Genomic DNA, 22,208 nt, shown 5'->3' with positions numbered 1-22,208 from the left:
CATTATAAGGGAAAAGCAATGTAGGTTAACAACATGGGAGTTTATCAAAGTATCCAGATCCAAGCTCACCATCAAAAAATGGTTTTCAACTCTAAATAATTAAAAAAATTAACACATTTTAAAAATCATTTTTGATTTGCTCCTATGAACTCGCTATGTCCGCTACAATTTTCCACTGTTAAACACTTGTGATATGGTTTGATCTAACTGAAAAGTGATCAAGTTCACGTGGAATAATGACCTACTTCACCTGCTGTACGTGACCTTTCACAAAATGCATGGACACAACACTATACTCATTAAAGATTTTATATGTCGATAATTTAAAGTAATTTAATAGAGGTTTGACATAAACAAGTTTACATACATGATTTACTACTCAGTTAGAATTTATCTTTCATAAAAACTGTATGATTGCAACAGAGGTCACTGAAGAAAACTGCAATAAAAGGTGCAGAAAAATATCTGGTGTACTCTGGTTGTTTACCTCTCGCACTGAGATGCTCTGTTCTGCCACAATCTCCATCTCAGGGCTTAAGTGAAGTCGGTCCCCAATAGTGAAATACAAGAACAGCTAAACAAGGGTGGAGGTGGTAGAGAAGGAGAAATAATCAATCAAAATGAATGATTCAAAGAATCCTTGCAGGAATTGTCAGAATTTGAAATAGATTTGGAAAATCTGAATAATATAGCAGAACAAACTAATATGCAATGCCACAAAATGCCTGGAATTGGCAATACCTTAAATATTTTGCCAAAAAGCAATGTAGTATTTTGAATCAATTTTGCATTTCGTCACAGACCATCTAACTGGTGCAAGTAATGCTGCATTGGGTAGGAAGAAATTCTATGGATAATTTGGACAATAATTATGTAAATTAGACTAATTGAAAAAATAAAATCAAACAGCCTAAATCAATAGACCAAAATTGCTAACATTCCTCAGCATAAACATCAGCTACGTTTCTAAGGCCAATGCTGGAGCACCAAACCTATATGCCAAGTTCTGCTGCCTTAGACATTTTTTTACTATTTGGGGTTAGTTATATTTTTAAATTCTTAAAATAATTATTGTTAATAAATCTGTTTCTGAATAATAGATGGCAATTTTTTTAGAGGGGGAAGATGGGTATTGCTGTCAGTGGTTTCCAGAGGAGCTTCATCGGCACTGCATCACCTATTACATCACTTGAGGCTGTTAGGGGCCAAACTGCTCAGTTGTTGGGCATCCAAGCCTGAGATGTCACTGCCCTTGATCCTAACTTCAGGGGAAATGGGAACATGGACAGTGAGTGCAGGTAGCAAGCAGGTTCCTTCAGGAAGATGCTTGGAAACACCACAATGAAAGGCACAGAGTGGATGTGGAAAGGATGTTTCCACTGGTAGGACAGTCTAGAACCAGAGGTCTTAGCCTCAGAATTAAAGGGTGGACTCTTTTAGAAAGGAGGTAAGGCGGAACTTCTTTAGTGAAAGGGTTAATCTGTTAACCTGTGGAACTCATTGCCACAAAGGACTGTGGAGGCCAAGTCAATGGCAGAGATCGCCAAATTCTTGATTTGGTGTCAAGGGTTATGGGGAGAAGGCATGAAAATGGGATTAGGAAGCAGAGATCAAGCATGATAGAATGGCGGAGTAGACTCGATGGGCCGAATGGCCTACTACTATACCTTGTGAACTTGTGTGAACACTATACTCGATGCAGTGACGAAGCAAACTAGTTAATGTTTCCATCGGGGTGTGATCCAATCTGATAAAAGGAAATCTCCTCCTTGTTGCCAAAATCCTGCTAAACTGAGTTTGGCATTCTCAATTCATTATACTAAACTTGTAACTGTGATAAACAACAACCTCCTCCAGAAATGGAAAGCATCATACACATGTTTCTGAGTTTAGGCATAACAGAACTACTTTTATTTTACTTTTGTCCAAAGTATACTTAGATCTTATCTGACAAAAAATTTTACTGATGTTTTAGTGATTTTTTTCAGCTTATTTCTTCATACCTCAATGCCAGTGTTTCTTTCAACAAAGCTCAAAGCTCTCAACACCATAGCTTAACATAATTCTCTTGGAGAAACCCTGGTTACAGCATTAATAAATTGTATTTAAGAACTAGAGCCAGCTAATGCACAAATATGAATACAGCAAATTAGACTCACAGACCTCTTCGACAGATCACCAGCATCTTTTCAAGTGCAATTGCGAATAGGCATTAAATGCTGACATTTGTCAATGCTCAAATAAAACAAACTATTGACCGACATCTACTACCGACTCCCATAGCTATCTAGACTATAATTCTTCCCACCCGGCTTCCTGTAAAGACTCTATCCCCTACTCCCAATTCCTCAGTCTACACCACATCTACGCCCAGGATGAGGTTTTCCATACTAGATCATTAGAGATGTCCTAATTCTTTAGGAAACAGGAGGTTCCCCTCTTCCATTATAGATGAGGCTCTCACTAGTCTCCTCTCTATCCCGCAGCTTCGCTCAAGCTCCCCCTCCCCCCAATTGATTCAAGGACAGTCCCCCTTGTCCTCGCCTTCCACCCCATCAGCCGTCGCATACAGCATATAATCCTCCAACACTTTCGCCACCTCCAACGGGATCCCACTACTGGCCACATCTTCCCATTTCCAACCCTTTCTGCTTTCTGCAGAGACTATTCCCTCCATAACTCCCTAGTCAACTCATCCCTTCCCACCCAAACCTCCCCCTCCCCAGGTACATTCCCCTGCAACCGCAGGAGATGCAACACCTGTCCGTTTACCTCTCCCCTTGACTCCATCCAATGACCCCGACAGTCTTTTCAGGTGAGGCAGGGGTTCACTTGCACCTCCTCCAACCTCTTCTTCCGTATCCGCTGTTCCAGGTGTCAACTTCTGTACATCGCCGAGACCAAGCGCAGGTTCGGCGATCATTTCGTTGAATACCTCGCTCAGTCCGCCTTAACCTACCTGATCTCCCAGTTGCTCAGCACTTTAACTCCCCCTCCCAATCTGACCTTTCTGTCCTGGGCCTTCTCCATTGTCAGAGTGAGGCCCAGTGCAAATTGGAGGAATAGCACATCATATTTTGCTTGGGTAGCTTACACCCCAGCTGTATGAACATTGACTTCTCTAACTTCAAGTAGCCTTCGCTTTCCCTCTTTTTCCATCCCCTCGCCAATTCTCCCACCAGTATTACTATCTCTGACTACATTCTATCTGTCCTGCCCACTTCCAACATCAGTCTGAAGAAGGGTCTCGACCCGAAACAATACCAATTCCATCTCTCCAGAGATGCTGTCCCGCTGTTACTCCAGCATTTTGTGTCTACTTTCAAAACAACGTTTTAGTTGGCTTTCAAAATAAATTAAATTTGCATCCATTTACTTTGAGCAAGATTATTAAACTGAAATAATTCTTAATCTGAGCGAGAATTAAATTAATTTGAGAAATAAGTGTGTTACATTCATTTTCCTTTAAACTCAGGCTAGATTATTATATTTTATTACATTCAAATTCATTGTTGTGTTTCAATTATTTTTCTTATCTTCTCCATGTGCTTTCCAACATTTTTCATACCACCAGTTAAACTGCTATGCTAATGGTTTAGCACTTTGTTTTAAATGGAAGAAACAGCTATTGACAATAAATCTGGGAAACAGGGAATTCATTTCACTTGCACTTTATGTGCAATGTGACGAATAAAACTGATTGTATTGTATTGTATTGTAACCTTGCTTACCTGTGTCTCTGTAGGAGTTCTGCCAGGAAAAAGTGCTAGCGTGCTTCCTGTTTTAAACCCAGCGTCCTTCACAGTCAAATTTTCATACACTAGAGGTAAGATGTGTAGCGAGATCAAGGAGGAACAAGTGGGTCAAAGAAAATGAAAATCAGTACAACTTCACCCACAAGAGAGAATCAGCAGTAAGGCTGGCATAGGATGAAGAAATTGTGAGTAGTGCACGCACCTGGGGGGAGGAGCTTTCCAACTCTGTCAATTGGTCTCAAACAGATTTCATTTTCTGCAAAATAATATACCATCTAATTAACTAGATCTATGGGTAGTAGTCATCAAATAACACACATTTAACTCAAATCTATTTGAACAGTGATTCAATCCATAACTCTCTTTCCACCTCAATTAGTAACTCTAATGTTGAAATGGAAATTTATTCGTACTGATCAACGTTCCCACAGATACTTAGTTAGCGTTTTAAAGTTCCAATAAAACCTTCACCTACATAGTGCTTCTTCTGAATTTCAGCATCTACCAAACTGGTCGATAGCATAATTTTGAAAGTTTGAAACTTTAAAAGTGCAACTTTGAAAATCAAACGGAACTGTTTTTTATTTAAACATGCCTACATCCAGCAGCTCCTGCCCGACATCCGCCTGCAGCTCGCCAGCAATCCCTTTACCGACACAGACGCTGGCTGAGCGCGCCGACCAGCTGTGGATGTCCCGTCAGCGGGACTTGGAAGAGCGGGCCGTCCTTCCCGCGGCGTCGGGAAGCGCATAGCACGTCTCGGCCGCTTCTGGACGACCTCCGCGGTGAAATGCCATTGGGCATTCCAGCGCAGGCACATCGCTCCAGCACGGCCCGCCTGCAGTTCCATCCGACGCCAGCAGAGGTCGCGGGTGATCAGCCCAGCCAGCATCACCTCCTATACCACCAGACGCCAGCAGAGGGGGCTGGTGCTATTATCACTGCCGCTGGGGAGCTGCAGCCAGGCAATGTCACCTGGAAATGTCCCGGGAAACGCAGGGGCCAGTCGTCAGTGATTCCTTTGGCGGCCGGCCATATTAGTTTCCTCTTCGCCTGGGATCGCCGCACCGAGGGTCTGTTCCTCGTGGACACCAGGTTAGACGTGAGTGTGCTGCCTCCATCCATCGCTGACATCTGTGCGGGCAAACGCAGCCCCCTCCTCACTGCGGCGAACGGGAGCCCAATTCGTACTTACAGAGTCCGCACCATCTTCGTCAACTTTGGCCATAGCTACTTTTTGTGGGAGTTTGTCATCGCCAATGTTTCCCAGCCGCTGCTAGGCACCGACTTCCTTCGAGCGCATTCACTCCTCGTGGATGCCAAGCGGCAGCGCCTGGTGCACTCCATCACGCTGGAGCTGGTCTCCTTCCACGTTGGTGATCCAGTTGCACGCTCTGATAGCCCCCTGTCATCCATGAATGCGACTTTCGCGTGCACCTTAACGGATTTCCCGGACATCCTTGAACCCCACTTCTGCTCCTCCGCCCCCAAGCATGGGGTGGAGCACCACATTCCGTCTACAGGCCCGCCCGTGCACGTCGTTTCGCGCCGGACAAGCTCCGTCTAGCTCTGGAGGAATTCCGCCTGATGGAGTCGATAGGCATTGTGCTTCCCTCCGATAGCCCATGGACATCACCGCTCCACATGGTCCCCAAAGTTGGTGCCCATGAGGGGATTATCGTCGCTTGAATGATGCGACCATTGCCGACAGGTACCCGGTCCTGCACATACAGGACTTCAATGCCCACCTGGCCGGAGCATCGGTGTTCTCCAAGGTGGACCTCGTGTACGGGTACAACCAGATTCCAGTCCACCCGGACGATATTCCTAAGACAGCAATTATTACACTGTTTGGGCTGTTTGAATTTTTCCAGATGCCGTCCAGGTTGAAAAACGCCGTGCAGGCCTTCCAGCAGCTTATGGACTGTGTGTGCCGTGGCCTGGACGTTGTATTCATCTACTTGGACGGCATACTCGTGGCCAGCCGCTCGGGGCAGGAGCACTGCATCCACTTCCGCCAGCTATGTCAGCACCTCAGCGATTACGGGTTGGCTATCAACTCGTCCAAGTGCCGTTTCGGGGTGACGGCCATCAACTTCCTCGACCACCACGTAACTGCACAAGGGGTGGTACCTCTGCCGGCCAGGGTGGCGCTGTCCGCCAGTCCCCCATCCGACCACAGTTAAGGGCCTCCAGGAATTCGTGGGGATGGTTGCATTTTATCACCACTTCTTGCCGGCGGTAGCCCGCTTTTCCACCTAATCGCTGGTCATCGCAAGGTGGTTGAGTGGTCCGACGAAGCAATAGCGGCGTTCGAGAATGCTAAGGAGGCACTGGCTGGGGCCACAATGCTCGTCTACCCACGGGAGGACGCCCCGACTGCCCTGACGGTGGACGCTTCTGAGGTGGCGGTCGGGGCAGTGCTGGAGCAGCTCATTGACGGGTGCTGGCGGCCACTCGCCTTCTTCAGCAGGCACCTCAGCAGTGCTCAGCGCCGTTACAGTGCTTTCCACCATGAGCTCCTCGCCCTGTACCTCGCTGTACGCCACTTTCAGTACTTCCTGGAAGGGAGGCCCTTCACTGGTCACATGCCGTTAACATTCGTATTTGCCAAGGTTTCAGACCCGTGGTCTGCTCGGCAGCAGAGGCAGTTGGCGTACGTGTCGGAGTACACCACCTCAATCCGCTTCGTGGAGCACAAGTACAACAGGGTGGCTGACGCCTTATCGCGACCCGCGGTCCACGCCATTCTCCAGGTGGCATAGGGTATTGATTATTCCGCCCTGGCAGCCGCAGAGCTGATAGACGAGGAAATGGCCGGCTATCGCACGGCGGTACCGGGCTTGCAGTTGGAGAACGTTGTCTGTAGTCCTGGGGGCGCAACGCTGCTGTACGATGTCTCCACTGGACTTCCATGACCCATCGTCCCCGTCGCCTGGCTGCGCAGGATGTTCAAGGTGCTCCACGGGCTTGCCCATCCCTCCATCCGGGTGAGGACGGCCCACGTAGTCTTCTGCTTCATATGGCACAGGCTGCACATGCAGGTTGGACATTGGGCAAGCACCTGCATCCCGTGCCAGACCGCCAATGTGCAACGACATGTGCATGCGCCGCTGCTGGGGTTTGCCATCCCTCAGCAGTCCACGTGGAGATCGTGGGGCCGCTGCCGCCGTCTCAGGGCATGACCCACCTCTTCACCGTGTTGGACCGCTTCACGCGGTGGCCTGAAGCCATTCCATGGGCTGACACCTTGATGGCCACTTGTGCTCGGGCCTTGGCGGCGCAATGGATTGCCCGGTTCGGGGTTCCGCTGGACATAACATCCAACCGGTGGCCTCAGTTCATGTCAGAACTATGGTCGGCCATGGCACGCCTCTTGGGGGTTCGCCTACACCACACGATGGCGTATCATCCGCAGGCGAACAGACTGGTGGAGCAGATTCACCGCCAACTCAAGGATGCCCTGAAGGCACAGCTCAATGATCCAGATTGAGTGGACGCTCTGCCGTGGGTTTTGCTGGGGACCCAAAGAGGACTTGGTCTCCACTTCTGCCGAGTTGTTGTATGGGTCTCCATTGACGTTGCCAGGGGAGTTCATCCAACCGGCACAGGGCCAGGTGGAGCAGCCTTCAGACGCCCTGCAATGGTGGGCAAGTTGGCGCCGGTGCCCACGTCTCGTCATGGGTCCTTTCGTCCGCACGTTCCCTCTGCTCTGGAGGACTGCCAGATCGTCTTCCTGCGCAGGGACGCTCATCGGACACCCTCCAGCGGCCTTAGGAGGGTCCCTTCCAGGTCCTGTAACATGGTTCGTCCACTTTCCTCCTGGACATGGGGGGGTCGGCGTGAGACCGTTTCGCTGAGGGCGGCGCATGTTGACATTGATCGGCCGGTGCTGGTTACACGGCCCCACCTGCGAGGGCACCCTCCGTCTAGGGTACCTCCTCCAGTGGCTACTCTGTCCCCTGCACCTGTTGGTTGGTTTCCGGTTCCTGTGCCGGGCATGATGCGCTCCCAGGCTGGTCGCCGCGTGCACCCTCCTGGCCGTTTCGTGCCTCCGGTTCTTTGGGGGGGGGGGGGAGGGGGGTGGATCCTGTGGTGATCCCTGGATATTATGCCACTCCTTGGGTCATTCCACTCGGCACTTGAGGGACAGGGGCGGGGAACTGCCCATTGGTTTCCGGATACTGCTCGGGAGAGTTTGTCATGCCTTCATCAAAGGATTTTAAACTGCCTGGCGTCTAGCCTTTTTCTGACCTCATTCGGGCCACTACAATTTTATTTATAACCAAATCAACTGATTTAGTGGAATATTTCAAAATTCAGGTAGAATACCTAGATGTTGAAAGGTGAAATTACTGCCCAAGATCCAAATTTATTTATTAACCTACCTCAACTGGTCTAACTACATCAATGATATGACCAAGAAGCACACCAACTCCTCTACCTCAACGACAAATTCTACACCATCGTACGGCACAGTGGTGCAACGGTATACAGTGCCCTCCATAATGGTTGGGACAAAGACCCATCATTTATTTATTTGCCTCTGTAATCCACAATTTGAGATTTGTAATAGAAAAAATCACATGTGTTTAAAGTGCACATTGTCAGATTTTAATAAAGGCCATTTTTACACATTTTGGTTTCACCGTGTAGAAATGACAGTAGTGTTTATACATAGTCCCCCCTTTTCAGGGCACCATAATGTTCGGGACACATCAATGTTCAACAAAGAATAGCTTCTACCCTGTTGTTATCAGGCACTTGAATCGATCTCCCATCTCTCCTAGAATGTATACCTGATTTTCCAAACGATCTTTGTGTGACCTGCACAGTTTTTTCCACTATCGCTGAAACATTATATTCTGCACTGTTTATGTTCTGTATTTGTAGTACCTGTTGAACTCAAGTATAATACAATCTGCCTGGATAGTATACAAAAACAAAAAAAAGGTATTTCACTGTATCTAGGAACAGTAAACCAATACCAACACAAGTTTGCCCCAAAACAACCTATTGAAGGTGTACATATGTTGGATGCCACAGAGAACTGAATCAGGCTGGAAGGTCAGGATCCATACATTGTGATGTTAGGGCAAGAAACTACCTTTACTTACAAAGATATTCCTTACCTTTTTCATCTTTCAACTTCAGTTTTTCAATCGCATTATCTTTAAGTGCTGAAACCAACTGAAGGAAAATATGCAAATTATTTTGAATAGAATAATGCACAAGACAATAATCATACAGAACCTTAACATAGTAAAATGTCACAATAAGCTTCAGAGGAGAGATATTAGGCACTTGACGTCATACTGGGTCATATGTTAGGACATGTGACCAAAATGTTTGCCAAAGTGGGATGTTTAAAATTGTATTTAAGATGAAACTGAGAGGATTTTATTGTTATTATCATTTCATAAAGAGACAGTGTATTATATTTTACATAACAGGAATCCTTTATCTGGTTTTGCTCGATGCACCGGTTTCACGGAAAATTGAAATATAGTGGCACAACTGGAAAACAGGTGTGTAATATGCAAACATCAGAAATACTAATTGTAATTCAGTTTAAGGGGGAAATGAGATACAAACACACTTACAATTACAGAAATGACACAGGTCCTCCCCAGGTTATGACAGGTTCCATTCTGGGGAACAGTTCATAACCTGAATGGTTTGCAATTTGGAAATGCAGCTGCCTGGTTGCGAACTGAGTTCCTGCGTAAAATGACTGCAGCCCACAAAGCGGCTGTCAAAACCACCTCACTGGTTTCCCAAACATTCACTCTTATATACAGGCTGTACATAAGTCAGGGAAGGGTCTGCATACGGAATCCTGTTAGCTCTAGTTAATAGCAGTTCAGTTTAACCCCAAAACTATGTATTTAACAGTCAGAAAATTTTAATTATAAAGTCACACACCAGTGCCTGAAGGTCATTGTTATGGCAAATTGGCTAACATAAGAAACATAAGGTAATGTAGGTCATCTGGCCTCTTGTCCATCCTCTGCCATTCAACAGGATCATGGTTAATGTTTTACTTCAGCGCTACTTTCCTGTACTAATGCCATTTCTTTTCCAATTATTTCTGTCAAAGAGCTATATCTGTCTTGAGAAGACACAGCAACTGAGCCCCACAGACCTCTTAGACAGATCACCACCATCTTTTCAAGGGCAATTGTGAAATGGCATTAAATGCTGGCCTTTGTCAGTGATCAAATAAAACTAACTATTAACCAACATCTACTACAAACCTACTGACTCCCATAGCTATCTAGAGTACACTTCTTCCCACCCCGTTCCTGTAAAGACTATCCTCTACTCTCAATTCCTCTGTCTACGCCGCATCTGCGCCCAGGATAAGGTTTTCCCATACTAGATCATTGGAGATGTCCTCATTCGTTAGGAAATGGGGGTTCCCCTCTTCCATTATAGATGAGGCTCTCACTAGGGTCTCCTCGATATCCCGCAGCTCCGCTCTTGCTCCCCCCATTTGCAACAAGGACATAGTCCCCCTTGTCCTCACCTTCCACCCCATCAGCCGTCGTATACAGCATATAATCCTCCAACACTTTCGCCAACGGGATCCCTCTACTGGCCACTTCTTCCCATCTCCACCCCTTTATGCTTTCCGCAGAGACCGTTCCCTCTGCAACACCCTAGTCAACTCGTCCCTTCCCACCCAAACCACCCCCTCCCCAGTTACTTTCCCCTGCAGCCACAGGAGATGCAACACCTGTCCCTTTACCACCCCCTCGACTCCACCCAAGGTCCTCGACAGTCTTTTCAGGTGAGGCAGAGGTTCACTTGCACCTCCTCCAAACTCATCTACTGTATCCGCTGTCTCAGATGTCAACTTCTGTACATCGGCTAGACCAAGTGCAGGCTCTGAGATCGTTTCGCTGAACACCTCCGCTAAGTCCACCTTAACCTACCTGATCTCCTGGTTGCTCAGCACTTTAACTCCCCCTCCCACTCTGACCTTTCTGTCCTGGGCCTTCTCCATTGTCAGAGTGGGGCCCAGCACAAATTGGAGGAACAGCACATCATATTTTGCTTGGGTAGCTTACACCCCAGTGGTATGAACATTGACTTCTCTAACTTCAATATTTAAGAGGGAGTTAGATGTGGCCCTTGTGGCTAAGGGGATCAGGGGGTATGGAGAGAAGGCAGGTACGGACGGGATACTGAGTTGGATGATCAGCCATGATCATATTGAATGGCGGTGCAGGCTCGAAGGGCCGAATGGCCTACTCCTGCACCTAATTTCGATGTTTCTATGTTTCTATTTTTCAAGTAGCCCATGCTTTCCCTCTCTCTCCATCCCCTCCCCAGTTCTCTCACCAGAATTACTATCTCCGACTACATTCTATCTCTGTCCTGCCCACTCCCGACATCAGTCTGAAGAAGGTTCTCGACCCGAAACGTCACCCATTCTTTCTCTCCAGAGATGCTGCCTGTCCCGCTGTTACTCCAGCATTTTGTGTCTACCTTCAAAACAAAGTTTTAGATGGTTTCCAAAATAAATTAAATCTTCCAACCATTCGATTTGAACAAGATTATTGAACTGAAATAATTCTTAATCTGAGCGAGAATTAAATTAATTTGAGAAATAAATGTTTGTGTTACATTAATTTCCTTTAACTCCATTCAAACTTGACTATTATATTTTATTACATTCAAATTCATTGTTGTGTTTCAATTGTTTTTCTTATCTTCTCCATGTGCTATCCACCATTTTTCCTACTAGCAACGTTTAACTGCTATGGTAATGGCCCTGGGCATTTACAATCTTCCAATTTTATATATAGTTTCAGCATTAGATTACTGACTGTTTCAGGTACTTGACCTGCTTTAATTTTCTGTCTTGGTTTCTGGTTTCCAGCATCTGCTTACTCTAGTTAATAGCACTTCAAGTTTTCACTGTATTAACTTTATGCCAACTGCCAAGTTTAAAACATCTATGATTCATAGAAACATAGAAAATAGATGCAGGAGTAGGCCATTCGGCCCTTCGAGTCTGCACCGCCATTCAATATGATCATGGCTGATCATCCAACTCAGTATCCTGTACCTGCACTATACCTCCCACATCATGTTGGAGAGCAGGTGTAAAAGATGAAAAAGTATCCAGAAGCCCCCATTGTACTAATTTTGTAATATCCACCATAGTATCATATGATTCGGTGATTTGGAGTAACGGAAGTGGCGGTGCTGCCTGGCAGCAGCAGCTCGCCTGCACTCCGTCTGTTTTTCCTTTTTTTTGTTTTGTTGTCTGTTTTAGTTTAGTTTTGTTTATTAGGTTGTGTAAGTGTGGGGGGGGGGGGGGGGGGGGGGGAGAGAAACATGGTTTTAGTCTCTTCCTTCGGGGGGGTGCGACTTTTTCTTGTCGTGTCCCCCGTCTCCGTCTCTGTCTGCGCTGAGGCCTAATGGCGGAGCTGGCGGCCTTGGGGCTGTTGGCGGCGTTCCGACGTTCCAACGGCGGCCCGACGGAGCTGTGGCGGCGTTCCAGCGGCGGCCCGACTTGGAGCTGTGGCAGCGGTGTGGCATCGGGGCTGTGGCGGCGGCCCAACTTCGGAGGATCGGCCGCGGGTCCAGTGGACGACATCGTCGGGAGCTCGCAGGTCACAGGTTAGTGACCTGTTTTTCTGGAGCTCCCGCAACAACAGCTTCGTCCGCTGGACTGGAGGGTGGCAGCTTCGATCACCCTGGGCCGCTGAGTTTGAACCGGCCCATTCGTGGAGCTGGATTCAGCCGCGGGACTGACTTACTTACCATCACCCGGCGGGGTCACAACATCGGAGGCCTGGATCGCCTCAGCGCAGAGGGAGAACAAGGAGGGAAGAGACAAAGACTAAGATTTTTGCCTTCCATCACAGTGAGGAGGTGCCTGGTGAACTCACTGTGGTGGATGTTAAATTTGTGTTTATTGTGTGTTTTTGTTATTTTTATTATATGTATGACTGCAGGCACGAAATTTCGTTCAGACCGAAAGGTCCAAATGACAATAAAGGATACTTTGACTGACTGATAACTTTCATTCCTCCAGTTTTTTTTTCACCTCTCTTATATCAGTTATTATATAGTAGTATTCCCAACAATAATACATATATTTAGAATAAATTCAATGCCTCTATGACCGAGAAAGTCAGTTACCCTCTAAGTCACATATTATCATAATTTGGTATTATATCTCTACTGTGTCATTGTAACTGGGCCAAATGCCTAGAATTTGCATTTAACATGGAAATCCTTTCACCGCGCAGACAGCAGGCATTCTTCTGCAGGTGTGAAGGTTTGGGAGAATGAAAGGTTATCCTGGGATTGATCTTAAATTACTCTTCTTTTGTGATCAATAGACAATAGGTGCAGGAGTAGGCCATTCGAGCCAGCCCCACCATTCAATGTGATCATGGCTGATCATCCCCAATCAGTACCCCATTCCTGCCTTCTCCCCATATCCCCTGACTCCGCTATTTCTAAGAGCCCTATCTAGCTCTCTCTTGAAAGCATCCAGATAACCTGCCTCCACCGACCTCTGAGGTAGAGAATTCCACAGACTCACCACTCTCTGTGAGAAAAAGTGTTTCCTCGTCTCCGTTCTAAATGGCTTACTCCTTATTCGTAAACTGTGGCCCCTGGTTCTGGACTCCCCCAACATCGGGAACATGTTTCCTGCCTCTAGCGGGTCGAAGCCCTTAACAATCTTTGCATTGCAGTAACTGTTAAAAATAATTTCTTTAAGTTGTAAACAGGTGTAATTGTCCATAATGACATGCATTATGTTTTAATGAGAAACTATAGCAAAAAAAAAACTGGTTTCACCCATTGTTTTAAATGGAAGCAATTTCAAAAGAAACACAGAATACCATTTACCATCTCCATAGTAACGGGAATGGTCACCACAGTTGCTGCAGTTTGTGGCAATCCCTCACCACAGTAATTCTTAATCTGTAGCCAGCTGCGATCTGTTTGTGGTACTACATTTAGAGGGATATCATTGGGACAGGGGACACTGTGAAATCAACAGAAAATGTGCCGTTAAATATATGGTAGTTTATTTGAATTCCAAACAAGGATTATTTTTTCTTGCACATTGATATAATGGAGGCAATAATTATAGCCAATTTCTAAATGTCCCTGAAGAACATGGATTTGTCTAATGTCTATTTCAAAAAAGAACAGAGTACAAAATTTGGGATGTCATGTTGCCGCTAGCAGCGCAAGGCATAGTGGGACCACATGGAGTATGTGTGCAGCTTACTATAGAAAATATGTAATTAAGCTGGGAAGTGCGTGGAAAAGATTCACAAGAATGTTACTGGGTGAGCTTGAACTATATGGAGAGACTGGAGAGCTGGGGATGTTTCCCCATGAGAGTAGGAGACCGAGAGGAGACTATAAAACCATGAGGGGCATAGATGAGATGAATGGTCAGTCTTTCCCACAAGATAGGGGAGGCCAAAATTACAGGACATATGTTTAAGATGAGGGTAAAATTTAAAGGGAACTCAAAGAGCAACTTTTCACACAGAGGGCAGTGAATATATGGAATGAGCTACCAGAAGTGGTAGAAACCGGTACAATTTCAATGTTTAAATGACATTCAGAGAGATACATGGATAGGACAGGTTTAGATGGACACGTGAAAAAAATGCAGCCAAATGGGACTAGCTCATGCAGCCTGGTGTACATGGTTGAGAAGGGCTGAAAGACCTGTTCCTTGCTGTATGATGCTATGACTCTATAAGGGAGAGGCAAAAGCTTTGGAACTTTGGTTAATGGACTATCTGCGTGGTAGGCTGCTCTGGAAAGTTAGATCGCATGGGATCCAGGGAGAGCTAGCTGGCTGGATAGAGAAATAGCTTCAAGGATGACAATAAAAGGTTGATGGTGGAAGGTTATTTTTCAGACTGGATACCTGTGACTAGTGGTGTGTCTTAGGGATCAGTGCTGGGCCTGTTGCGATTTGTTGTTACTTCAACGATTTGGATGAGACTGTAGAAGGCATGATCAGTAAGTTTGCAAATGACACTAAATAAAGCGGTGTCGGATGTAACGAAAATGGTTATTAAAAATTACATCATGATCTTGATCAGTTGGGCAAGTGAGCTGAGGAATGGTTAATGGACTGTAATGCAAGGTGTTGCATTTTGGGAAGTCAAACCATGGCAGGACATACACAGTGAATGTCAGGGTCTATTGGGAGTATTGTAGGGCACAGGGATCCAGAAGTGCAGGTACATAGTTACTTGAAAGTGGAATCACAGATAGATAGGGTGGTTTAGAAAACGTTTGGTACATTGACTTTCATCAGGAAGTTTATTGAGTATAGAAGTTGGGATGTTATGCTACAGTTGTACAATGCATTGGTGAGGTCACATTTAGTGTTAGGGTTTGGTTAACCTGCATTGGAAGGATGTTGTTAAGCTGGAACGATGGCAGAGAAGATTTATGAGGATGTTGCCAGGACTTTACAATACAATACAATACAATAATACTTTGGTTTAAACCAGCATCTGCAGTTCCTTCTTACACAATAAAGAACCAAAGCAAATAGTCTTAAGGTGAGAGGGGGGAAAATGTAATAGAAGCTTGAGGGACAATGTTTTAAACAAAGAATGTGGTAGGCATTTAGAATGATCTGCCAGAGGAAGTAGTTGAGGGAGGTACAAAAACAATGTTTAAAAGACATTTGGACAGAAACATATTTAGGAAAGGTTTAGAAAAATATGGGACAAAAACAGGCAGATGGATCAAGTGTAGATGAGGCATCTTGGTTGGCATGGTCAAGTTGGGCTTAAGGCCTGTTTTAGTGCTGTATGATTCTATGATTAACATCCGGTCACTAACTGATGACTAACTTCCCTTAGTGTGTCAGGGATTTAAGCAAATATATCTGCTAATGTTTTTTTCTGATAAAGTTTCTATAGCAAGTATTAGCTATTTTTACATAGATAAAATATCTCAAAGTCTTACCTCAAGCCATTGTATTTCTGGTCTGTTGCTAACATTGAATCACCATCTTTAAGTCTTAGTTGTGCAAGAGTTGTGTGTATATCTTCATTGTCACAAGCAACCCAATTTGAGGATGTTTTATTTTTGAACTTCCTGTAACAAAGTGTTAGCTCCTCTGGGGAAATTCCTGTCGACAAGGCTAAAGCTTCCCGAATGGAACCAAAACATGTGTTCCGGGTGAACACCTTTTGTGTCTCGCAGAACTGTACGATTTCAGTTTCTGATTTGCGCCTCAGGTGAGGATACAGTATGTTAAGTAGTAATGGTTCAAACTCCTCACCCATTTGTACATCCACACCACAGACCTGCCAACAGAATAATTAACATAAGATACTATGCAAACTGAATCTGTAATTTCTATATTTATACTGCAACTAGAGTGAAACAAAACTACTTAAGTTAAAATAAAGGATAAGCCAAAGAGTACAACTAAAAATATAAATATTTACAGTAAAGAAATGTTGCAAGGTTATTTGATCTGTGCATGAATATGCCAAACCTCCCTCTTGATAACACAAACACTCACACACTGATGTAGCATAAGCACAATTTGCTTGCTGGGTGTAAATATACAACAAATAAACATCATACTCAGATGTTGCATGCTGAAATTTACAAGCATGATAACAGCCCTTTAATAAATGTATGATTGGTTGGTGACTATCACTACCTAAGTGTGGTTCTGATGAGGAATGATTCTGCATAAAGGAAAAAAAAAATATCAATAGATACGACAACTATCCTCCAGATGTCAGCATTGTCTTAAGCATAATAACACTCTTTGGAATCTCATAATATGAAAGTTGTGGATTCCTGAGGAGCTCACAATCTAATGAAATTGTACTCTGTCATAGGTGCCATTTCAGAGAACCTACATGAATGAGGTCAAGGAAAGAGCATTCACATCGCGACCCCGTTTCCACCAATCTTCCCACCACCACGCACAAGAAGCGACAGACAAACACCATTGAATGCAGATGCCGAGAAGTGTGTTCAGCTCTGGCTGAACAACTTCTAATCTTGTGTGTGGACTCGATAAGAAGAAGAAGAGAACCTACATACCCACTACAGATTGATAATATGAATCTAAAAAAGATTTGGGAAATGAGTTGGGATAACACAACTTTTAGACAACATTTCCCAATTCCAACATTACACTGGCAACCTCACAGAGAGGTCAGTGAATAAATTGTGAGAAACATCTGTGCAATATATGCTTTACTGAAATATGTTGTTAAACCAGTATCAAACTATTCAATACCTGATGCTAAAACATGGCACCCAAATTAGAAAATGTACACTTTCACCACCAACATTCACACTTTGATGAATACAAAACAAAGATACAGAATAGGAAACTTATATCATAAACTAATTAATTGTTCAATACCTTGTTACCATCCCATACAAAAAGAATTGTTCCATCTGTAATGCCCAGACTGTGCAGAGAGCTGTGATCCTCTAGGTTGAGAAGGGAAAACTGCAATTAGTACACAGAATAGTACAACACAGGAACTTCAGCCCATAATGTTTTTGCCAATCATGATGTCAAATGAAACGAATCCCCTCTGCCAGCTCATGACCCATGTCTTCTGAAACACCATCATTTTATCTGTTTCCACCACAATCCCAGGCAAAGTATTCCAGGCACCCACAAATCTCCGTGCTAAAACTTGCCCTGCACATCTCATTTAAACTTTCCCCCCTGACCGTAAAACTATGCTCTCTAGTGTTTGACATTTCCACCCTGGGAAAACTATTCTGATTGACTCCCCTATCTAGCCTCCCATAATTTTATAAACTTCTATTAGGTCTCCTGACAGCTACCAACATTTCAGAGAAAACACCCCAGGTTTGTCCAACAACTACTTATAGCTGGTAGACAAAAATGCTGGAGAAACTCAGCGGATGAGGCAGCATCTAAGGAGCGAAGGAAATAGGCAACGTTTCGGGCCAAAACCCTTCTTCAGACTAATGTGAGGGCGGGAAGAAGAAAGGAAGAGGTGGAGCCAGTGGGCTGAGGGAGAGCTGAGAAAGGGAGGAGAAAGTAAGGACAAGAAGTCAATGTTCACACTGCTGGGGTGCAAACTGCCCAAGCGAAATATGAGGTGCTGCTCCTCCAATTTACGGTGGTCCTCACTCTGGCCATGGAGGAGGCCCAGGGCAGAAAGGTCAGATTCGGAATGGGAGGGGAAGTTGAAGCCCTGAGCCACCGGGAGATCAGGTTGGTTATTGCGAACTGAGCGGAGGTGTTCGGCGAAGCGATCGCCAAGCCAAAGCTTGGTCTTACCGATATAGAGCAGCTGACATCTAGAGCAGCGGATGCAATAGATGAGGTTGGAGGAGGTGCAAGTGAACCTCTGCCGCACCTGGAAAGACTGCTTGGATCCTTGAATGGAGTCAAGGGGGGAGGTAAAGCAACACATGTAGCATTTCCTGCGGTTGCAAGGGAAAGTGCCCGGAGAGGAGGTGGTACGGGTGGGAAGGGACGAATTGACCAGGGAGTTACGGAGGGAGCGGTCTCTGCGGAAAGCAGACGGGAGGAGATGGGAAGATGTGGCAAGTGGTGGGGTCACGTTGGAGGTGGCGAAAATGACGAAGGATTATTTGTTGTACATGACTGCTGGTAGGGTGGAAGGTAAGGACAAGGGGGATTCTGCCCTCGTTAAGAGTGGGGGGGGGGAGGGGATGGGGAGTGAGAGTAGAGTCATGGGGTATAGAAGAGACCCTGGTGAGAGCCTCATCTATGGTAGAAGAGGGGAACCCACGTTCCCTGAAGAATGAGGACATTTCCGATGCCCTGGTGTGGAACACCACATCCTGGGTGCAGTTGCAGCATAAACGGAGGAGTTGGGAGGAGGGGATGGAGTCCTTACAGGAAGCAGGGTGGGAAGAAGTGTAGTCCAGATAGCCATGGGAGCCAGTGGGTTTATAGTGGATGTCGGTCAGGAGTCTTATCACCTGCGATGGAGATAGTGTGGTCAAGAAATGGTAGGGAAATGTCGAAAATGGTCCAGGTGTATGAGTGTCGGATGGAAGTTAGTGGTGAAATGGATGAAGTCAGTGAGTTGTGTGTGGGTGCAGGAGGTAGCACCAATGCAGTCATCGATGTAGCAGAGGTAGAGTTCAGGGATAGGGCCAGGGTACGTCTCGAACAAGGATTGATCGACGTACCCTACAAAGAGGCAGACATAGCTAGGGCCCATGCGCGTGCCCATAGCTACGCCTTGTATTTGGGGGAAATGGGAGGAGTCAAACGAAAAGTTATTAAGGGCGAGGACCAGCTCCGCTGGCGGAGGAGAGTATCAGTAGACGGGGATTGGTTAGTTCTCCGGTCGAGGAAGAAACGGAGGGCTTTGAGACCCTCCTGGTGGGGGATGGTGTAGAGTGACTGGACATCCATGGTGAAGATGAGGGAATGGGGGCCTAGAAAATGGAATTCCTGGAGTTGACGAAAAGCGTGTGAGGTGTCTTGAACATAGGTCGGGAAGGATTTAACCAGGGGGGGTAGGATGGAGTTGAGGTATGTGGAAATAGGTTCGGTGTGACACGAACAGGCAGAAACAATGGGTCTACCTGGACAGTCAAGTTTGTGGATTTTGGGGAGAAGGTAAAATCGGGCCGTGCCGGGCTGGGGAACGATGAGGTTGGAGGCTTGGGAGCCGGAGTTGATGAAGTCAGTGATGGTGGTAGAGATTGGTGCTAGAGATGGTGCTACTTATAGCTAATACCCTCAATTCCAGCACTTATCTTAGAATGCAATTAAAAGTGATCGTAGGAGGATAGCATTTGCAGGAATTATTCAAAGTTAATCAATGGTTTTGAAAAGGCAACCATTGAATTCGTTTTGGCGGTTTATTCACTCATCACGAATGCAAAAAAAAGACTGATATTCTTTTCCGAGTTATCTTGCTGCTAACAGTAAAGGCAATGATAATATTTGGAAAGATGCAGTAATATTGGAAACAACTCTTTGCACTTTTTTTTATCTTTCTTCCGTACCTTTAAAGGTCTCATAAAGGTGAAGGCCCGCTGGCAATTGCTTGGCAAGACTGATCACCATATCGCCCTTCCAGAAATCCAACTGCTGCAATGAAAGGTACTTAAATTTCATGCTGTTGTTGTAATTATATACAGATCATCTGCTTTTTGTAACAACTATACTGCCAATCTGATGGGAATATCAATCCCTGGAACATTTATGATTTTGAGACACTTAAAAAAAGAAAAACAAACAAGAGAGAACAAGAACTCGGACAGAAAAATAGTGATTTATCCCAAGGGAATGGGGTTGGCACAGTAAAGAAAATGCATGAGAGAATGCAAGACAGAGCAAGTAAATGAAAGACAGCTTGAGCGAAACAGGCCCAGACAGAAACACATACATTCCTGCAACATCTTTTGCATTCGAAGGAGGTCCAGAGTATTTTATACCAATATAAATAGCTTAGTTTAATTATACATTGTAAATGCGCCTAGGAATTGTGCACACTTAGTGCCAGTCTTCAGCTAATCTGGTTCCTTTTATCGGAGATCAAGACACAGCCATGCACACCAGAAACTACAAAGAACATGCATCCCGAAAGTCATTCTGGGGATAGTGCCAAACACGTGCTCCAATACCAGTTTTGGCTCTAGTCAACCTGTTTTAAGTACAGCTACATCATTGGCATCCATCTGACAATGTGTAAAATTGCCCATGGACATACTAACTTCTGTACTCGTAACAATTTCATCAAGCCCAATTACCAATTTACCACATAGACACAAGAAACTGCAGATGCTGGTTTACAAAAAAAATACACAAAATGCGGGAGTAACTCAAGGGTCGGGCAGCAACTCTGGAGAATATGGATAGATGATGTTTCAGATCAGGACCCCTCCTCAGACCACCTGCAGCAGGGGATAGAATGCTGGAAGAAAGGTATGGGTGGGAAAAGCCTAGCGAACAATAGGTGGACACAGGTGTGGGCCATTTGATGGGCAGGTTGGATAAAGGCTAGAGTAGAAAAGATAAAAAGGGTGTGAGCTAAAGAGATAAAAGGGATGAAATGTGAAGCCAGAGGAAGGGACATGTGGAAGGTGATCAGGGCAAGGGAAAGGGAGAAATGGTAGCCTATCCAGGTGGGACACTGAAAAGAGAGACAAAAAGAAACGGGGGATGGGGGATTATGGTTACTTAAAATCAGAGGTTGTAAGCCATCCATCCGGAACACAAAGTGATCTTCTTCCTATTTGCACGTGGCCTCCCACCAACCTATTTACCAAGCTCTTGAGTGATGTTCAATACTGCTTATAGTGCAGTCAAATGGCACTTACTCACCAAACAATTCCATTAATGATGTGCTAGCTCCAGACCCAGTTTTTGAAAAGTGGACCAGAACTAAAGCACAGAGTTTAGGTAAGAGCATTTTTTCTTGACTTGATCAGTCTTGACCAAGTGCAGCATCATTGGGCACCAGGGGAGAAATACTGCACCCATGTGACTTATACCTTGCATAAATGTATATGGTTGTGGTTACCGGATGGTAAACAAGTGTGCTTATAAATTATTGCACCAAAATTTGTGAGCAGAAATTTATGAGCAGTCAATGTCACATTCGGCAAAATAAGGCCAACATTCAGCTAGGTATAAGTATAGGCATAAGTAGCAAACAAAAATGTGCCACAATAGTGTGAGACACAGGCATCTCTAAAAAGGTATCATTGTGTAACCAATAACTAAAATATTTTACTACAAGAGATAGGCACAGTTTGGGTATTTTGAGTGAGTGATCTCACTTTCCAAGATCTACCTCTGATCTTTCACTTCTACAAGTTGGTTTGTCTAAAAAAGTCTTCATTTTGCACCCTGTGTTTGGCTTTTACCCAAGTTATTCCTTTCCTACTACTTTCAATTTCTCCCTCTATCCTGCTTCAAGCCATTAAGGGCCTACCCAATCTCCTCAATAATCTTTGCAGTCTGCTGTCTATCAGGCATTTTTTTGGTGAACCTTCTGCCACCTTTTGTGCCATCTCCCAGTTTCAAATTTTAATTTAAGTACCGTCTCATTCTCTGTAACTAAATCTCTCACGTATGACAAATCTTCTGCTATCAAGCGTTTGATCTCATCACTGTATGTTCTTGAAGTAGAACCAAATTTATTTGATTTGTTCTTTTTAAAAATTGATGTTGTGTATGTCTAATGAGCTCTCAATCCAAGCAATATTGATTCCTTCACGTGCCTTTCTGATTACTGCTATCAGATTTGTACAAAGTGTGTGGGAGATAATAACATTTAAATTGTAGAGCTAGATAGCATAAGAGGAAGAATATACAACGTGCACCAGATTTTAGGAGGGAAAACTGTTGAAGTGGGTGCAAACTGGTGCTGACCTTGCACCAGTTTCAACCCCTCCCCACCCTCATCCCAACCCCAACTAAAACTCCAT

At 45.1% G+C, this 22,208-nt stretch overlaps 1 protein-coding gene across 1 annotated transcript in view; it reads right to left on the bottom strand.

The window, feature by feature from the left end:
- usp40 (ubiquitin specific peptidase 40) overlaps window positions 1-22,208 on the bottom strand; it is a 173,041-nt gene that overhangs the window by 46,467 nt on the left and 104,366 nt on the right. Inside the window, exons 14-21 of the mRNA XM_055638361.1 lie at window positions 19,779-19,863; window positions 17,167-17,237; window positions 15,738-16,081; window positions 13,635-13,773; window positions 8,888-8,945; window positions 3,958-4,011; window positions 3,732-3,820; window positions 488-574 (exon numbers count right to left, since the gene is read on the bottom strand). Of these exons, the coding sequence (XP_055494336.1) occupies window positions 488-574; window positions 3,732-3,820; window positions 3,958-4,011; window positions 8,888-8,945; window positions 13,635-13,773; window positions 15,738-16,081; window positions 17,167-17,237; window positions 19,779-19,863 (927 nt within the window). The remainder of the gene's footprint in view (window positions 1-487; window positions 575-3,731; window positions 3,821-3,957; window positions 4,012-8,887; window positions 8,946-13,634; window positions 13,774-15,737; window positions 16,082-17,166; window positions 17,238-19,778; window positions 19,864-22,208) is intronic.

This window comes from Leucoraja erinacea, chromosome 7 (genome assembly GCF_028641065.1).
Source record: "Leucoraja erinacea ecotype New England chromosome 7, Leri_hhj_1, whole genome shotgun sequence".
NCBI lineage: Eukaryota > Metazoa > Chordata > Chondrichthyes > Rajiformes > Rajidae > Leucoraja > Leucoraja erinaceus.
This window is presented reverse-complemented; position numbering and strand designations above follow the sequence as displayed.